The sequence below is a fragment of the Mastigoproctus giganteus genome, chromosome 8 (genome assembly GCF_048544385.1).
Source record: "Mastigoproctus giganteus isolate SK-2022 chromosome 8, ASM4854438v1, whole genome shotgun sequence".
Classification (NCBI taxonomy): Eukaryota; Metazoa; Arthropoda; class Arachnida; order Uropygi; family Thelyphonidae; genus Mastigoproctus; species Mastigoproctus giganteus.
The window spans coordinates 189,454,367-189,460,366 of NC_143582.1; the positions used below are offsets into that span (position 1 = coordinate 189,454,367).

Below are 6,000 nucleotides of genomic sequence, written 5' to 3' on the forward strand. Positions count from 1 at the left end.
CTATACACGTGGTGCAGTCGGCGCATGGTCTGAACTGGAAGCGGAAATAGCTCGGGAACGTGTTAAGCAGAACCTTTCATCCGTACTTAGGATGATAGTTTCAAACAGAGGATGCATACGCATACCTCTGTCCCTATTCATAATATTGTGGTCGGATGAACAGATTCGTAGGCTCTCGAGCCATTTACGGTTCCAGAACCCATGCGCTCGATCCACGATAACCGCATCCTCTGGGGAAATTTGATGCTGCTTCTCCCAAAAATGGGAGAAGCAGCTCTCCTAGGGTAGGCCCTAGGCTCAAAACTTCTGTGTTTAAAAAAACCTATGTGCAGAGGCCAGTACACCCATTATAGTTCAGCACAAGCTGGGCAGCATAAGAATAGTGTAGTGAAAGCTCTACTAGATAGAGCAGGGTCACACTGCACCACCTCTGAGGACAAAGAATGTGAAATTAGACGAGTCACAGCAGACCTTAGAAAATGCGGATACCCCCAGAGGATCATAGACAGATTTAGTAAAGGAATAGAGTCTAACCGTCAGGAACCGTTTGTTCCTGTGGCTACCGCATACATTCCTTACTATCCGGGCGTTACTGAGCATCTCGCTAGAGTTTTGCGGGGTTATAAAACACACTGTGTGCAGCTTCCCGGGCGGAGGTTGCACACAGTGTTGTCTCAGGTAAAAGACCCAATAGCAAAGGACCTGAGTAGTGGAGTAGTGTACAGGATAAAATGCCCGGATTGTGGGGAATGTTATGTGGGCGAGACAAAACGACGGCTCAAGGATCGTCTGGGGGAGCATGCAAATGCTATAAAAAACGTTGATTACAATAAGTCTGCTGTGGCCGAACATTTTTGGGAGAAGCAGCATCAAATTTCCCCAGAGGATGCGGTTATCGTGGATCGAGCGCATGGGTTCTGGAACCGTAAATGGCTCGAGAGCCTACGAATCTGTTCATCCGACCACACTATTATGAGTAGGGACAGAGGTATGCGTATGCATCCTCTGTTTGAAACTATCATCCTAAGTACGGATGAAAGGTTCTGCTTAACACGTTCCCGAGCTATTTCCGCTTCCAGTTCAGACCATGCGCCGACTGCACCACGTGTATAGGTACCATGAGCCTGTTATATATGGACGTGCCGCAAGAAGTTTTGTTACTGCTGAGGAAGGAAGCCGATGCTTCCGAAAGCTCCAGAGACTTATTGTTTTTATCGCTTTTAATCCGGTTTATTTTAGTGTATTTTATCTTAAGGATTTTATCACAGTTTTAATGTTTTTACATGTATATAATTTAATTTAATATAATAGCAGTTTTTGTAAATAGTTATTTTATTTTATTTTAATATGTAAATCTTTTAGTTACAGTAAATACTTATTCTTATGGTTAGTTACAGTAAATACTTATTCTTATGGTTGGTGTGTGAGCTGATTTAATGCTAAAATATGAATTTTCCCAACCTCAGAGGCCTTTTTCAGGATATGTGCATATCTATCTGATATTTAATTTTACTCTTCTCACTTGCATGTTGTAATCAGCATCTGAAGATTGTGATAACACAAAGTTTTATTTTTTTATTTTTCCCAATCAACTTTCTCCATGGTTTTAGTTGATAATCCTTGCAAGAGTACATTCCCTGTACTTCTTAATAGGTGTTCTTAATATTTATATCAATTCCAGTAATTTAAGTCAGCATATAAAAAGGTAGGTTATATATAAAGCAGTTTAACTGTATTTATTAATTTATTTAATTATATTGTGTGTAAAAATAGCTTTTGTGGGACAGTATGGGAACCTAACCAACATTTCTAATATTTGTTTCTATTAGAAAATATGTTCTGAACAAAATCTTATGAATTACTGAAAAACACAACCCAGTTGTAAATTGGGGACTTGTGTATCGGTGAAGGAACATATCCCATGAGTTGCTTTGGTATTGTGCCACTGCAAATAAATGTAATAAAATGTGAAGCATTTAGTTCAAGCTAGAGTGAATTTTCAATTTTTCAAAAATTTGAGTGTAATGTTTTATTTGACATTTTATGAGTTATATGCTATTTGAAATTTTGCTGCTTGCATCTTGTGGAATGTCAGATAACTTAGCTTTTACTCTACTGTGGAGAGAATTTTAAAAAAAAATAAAAATAAATACATAAAATAAATTGTCTAAGTAACCTTCTTTAAAATTGTAGTAACACTAAACCTTGGTAGCACTAATATTTTGTATTTAGAACTATGAAAATTATTTTCTGTTTCACAATGCCTATAGAATGCATGTATTAATTTTGAACATTTCAACTTTTTATTATAGGTGTGGACTCGAAATTATAAAGAAGTACGAGGTATCTGTACTGGATATATTTTAGCTTTTGACAAGCATTGGAATCTAGCAATGTCTGATGTTGATGAAGTATATATGAAGCCCAAAAAGACAAAAACACCATTTTTGCGTGAATTACAGCCAGGGGAAGAAGATTTAATTCCTGAAATGGGTGCTAAAGCAAAAGCTGAAACTGAAGGTGTTGAGCAAACTGATGTAGAACAGCAAGGGGAAGTAGCTGAAGAAGCTGCTGAAGAAATAAAAACAGAGGAGACTTCAGAAATGGAAGTGGCAGAAAGCGATACCACCGATGCAGAAAAGATACCTTCTGCCCAAGAAGGTGAGGGAGATGGTTCAAAAGAGGCAGAGGAGATATGCGACTCATCCACTGCAGAAAAAGAAAGTGATTATAATTATCCATCCAAAGAGGATTTATATGGCAAATGGGAGGATCAGGAATATTCTGAACAAGTGTCAAGCACACAAGAAACAGCAGCACCAGCAGATAAATCAGAACAGAGTGCATCAGAACAGGAGGAGCTGACCGAACAGAGCACTGCTGTTAATGGTAAAGAAGGTGCTATGGAAACTACAGATACTCCAGGAGAAGCAACTGAAATTGGTGCTGGAGATGGAGCAGCAGTAGCAGCAGAAGAGAAAAAGAAAAAGAAGAAGAAAAAGAAGGGACCTAACATGTGCAAGCGTCATGTCAGCCAGCTTTTCATTCGTGGTGATAATGTTGTTATGGTTGCCTTGCTGGAAGTTTAATGTAGCAGTATATATACCCTGTATTTTTTTCCCTTCCCTCCCCAGGTTAATCTGGCATAAAACAAGGCAGTTATTATTAACATGCCTCTTAAAAGGACAGAAAGACTCTGTATTAGGGTTGGTGAATGCATTCCCCAGTTTACTGATCATTTTATTATGTTGGGAGTTTCCCACTCAGTTTGCTAACCTTTATTCCATCTTTGCCTCAGAATATATAACTCACATATTGAACAGTTCTGTCTCTATTACTGCTAAAACTTTTGCTATTGCATAATTGCTGTAGAATGTCCAAGCTTCTTGCATTTTGCTGTCTTAAACTGGATTTTCTTAGTTTGCGTAAGGTGTAATATGGTCTCAGTTGTGTCTGTAGACCATTGTGCATGTTTTTGTCTGTAGACCATTGTGCATGTTAGTTTTTTTTTTTTTTTTTTCCCCTTTACATGTGTGTGCGTGTATGTGTGATTGATCCTCTAAAGTTTTATGTATAATTTTTTGTGTTTTGTGCTTCTTCTGAACTCATTTAGTTCCTTTCTTGGCCATTTTAAGTTTTGGAATTTGTTAGTACATTATTATTTTAAATCATTAAATCAATAAAGTAACACAAAATCGTGAATTTGAATTGTTATCAGCTTAATTTGCATTTAGTCCTTTTGTTATTAGAAGATACTTGTAACCTGCCTTTCCATAAAATGTTTTTATGCAGCCAAAGGACATTTTCCATTTAGTTTGTAGGACATGTAAGATTTATTAAATGTTCTTTTTTGTATTTGATAATTGTCATCCATATTTTATTGAGGTGATATTACATTTGGTATGAATAAGTTTTCAGTTAGTCTATTTTCTGAAATTTTTCTTTAAAGAATAACCTGCATGCCCGTATTACAATCTTCTATGATACTGAAATACTTTCCCTTCATTTTTTAAGCAAGTTTCCCCCCCCCTATAAAGAATGCATTTCTTTTAATATTTTCCCCAATAATTAAACATAAAGTGCGACTTCTTTGAACAGTATCACTTTTTCTCCCATGTATAATAGTTATCAATGTTGTTTAGTTGCAAACTTGTGCAAATCAATTCTTTTGGGAGTTTCTCATTTTTCTATCTTTATTTCCATATGTATCAAAATTGTTTTGCATTATATAGTGCTGTAAAGCACATTCATTGCAGTTTTTGTCCTTTGAAGTGCACAAATCATTTTACCATATACTTCCATTATTTCCTCTTTCTCATGTGTGCATTTTTGGAATTATATATTTTAATTTTATCACATATTTAGTAATAAAAAATCATTGTATCATAACATGATCTTTATTTTTTCAGCTTGTGCTTAAGATAATAGCTGCTGAAAGAGACAGAGCGAGAGAATCAGTGCTGTGTGCTTGAATACAAAAAGGAGTTGGAATGTAAAATGTTTTTTAAAAGGATTTAATGCAGAATGAAAAACATGTCAAAAATGGCTCAAACAGAAATAACATGGTGACATCCAGAAGCTTGTCAAATATTAATTTGCAAAGACCAGATGAAAGGACTATAAAAAAAGCTATAATTTTTTTAAATATAAATATTAAAGCAAAGCTTAAAGTTTTAGCTGTAAATTTGTCAACTTTAATTAAATATAATTACTAGTTCACCAGGCACATTTAATATTTTATGTAGGCATAGTTAACATGCTTGACACACTGTACACATTAAAAAATAAAATAAAAATTTCTTTTTATCCCAGAATTCTCAAACCTTTCATATTGATGTGTATATGTTAATGATAAAACTTCGTGACTGGCGAGCAATTTAGAAAATGTTAATAGGTGTACTTGAAAAAAATGGGAACTTTGCATCCATTTTTTCGTAGGATATAGAAATGGATTGTATTGTCATATTGTTTCCACTTTAAATCATAATGCCATTTATGAGAGCTGTCAAACATCTTGAACAGTTTAAAGTGGAAATACCTTTATAAGTAATGAATCAAAATCACTGAAGTACTAACGTATTATTAGTCAAATAGTGGCAGATGGAGAAAGAAAATACATAATTTTTAAAAGTAATGTTTGACTACTTTATTTTGTAATTACTTAAATGCTCAAAACAAGTTGCAGATTACAAATCCATTTTGCATCTATGCAAATTAGGACATGCATTATTATTCTTAAATAAGAAACATTTGCTCAGCTAAAGCAAATAGCAAATGCTTATCATGGTATTGTATTCAGAAAGAAGTGGGAATAAAGAACCTGTTTTGCTGTCACTATCATCTAATACAGTCGATTCCGGTTATTTGGGACAAATCGGGACTAGTGCATTTTGGCCCGATTAAGCGGCTGCCTCAATTATCCGAAGTTTCACGTAAATAGTTAAAAATACAATGTACTCCCCCCCCCTACAATTGGTTCACTGTTCAATCACATCACGTTACGATGACGTCACCATTGTAAAGTACCGTTCACTATACGATGTGTAATAAGCGCCGGTCATTGTGATCACGTTTGTGAATTGAATTTTAATTCTATTAAACAGCGATTGTAATTAGCGAAAATAGGAGGAATATTATCCATAGGCTATGAAGGTAAAGATATATTAAATAAAAATTTACCCTTTATTACCTTACCAATTAAAAAATTAAATGATATGTGAAATTCGGGAGAATATACGTGATAATCGGAATACAGTAATTAATACGTACTGTAATATGTACATACTAAATAAACCAGTTGACATTTCTGTTCAATGTCATTTGTGGGTGGGGGTTAATAATTAAAACAGTAAAAAGATAAGCAATCAATAACAAAGAACACCGCACACACACAAATTGCAAGTAATACGATACGCGCCAAGTGAGAACGGAGTAACAAATTATATAGCTATAAAAATAGGAATGAAGAGAAGAGCCTGATAATTATTTTTTTTATATGAT

The 6,000-nt window shown here is 34.8% G+C and overlaps 1 protein-coding gene across 1 annotated transcript in view; it reads left to right on the top strand.

Moving 5' to 3' along the window:
- Positions 1-3,479, top strand: part of LOC150082095 (uncharacterized) — a 47,887-nt gene extending 44,408 nt beyond the window's left edge. The window contains exon 3 of the mRNA XM_090379101.1: positions 2,313-3,479. Coding sequence (XP_090235227.1) covers positions 2,313-3,089 — 777 coding nt within the window. The 3' untranslated portion in view covers positions 3,090-3,479. The remainder of the gene's footprint in view (positions 1-2,312) is intronic.
- The last annotated feature ends 2,521 nt before the right edge of the window (positions 3,480-6,000 follow it).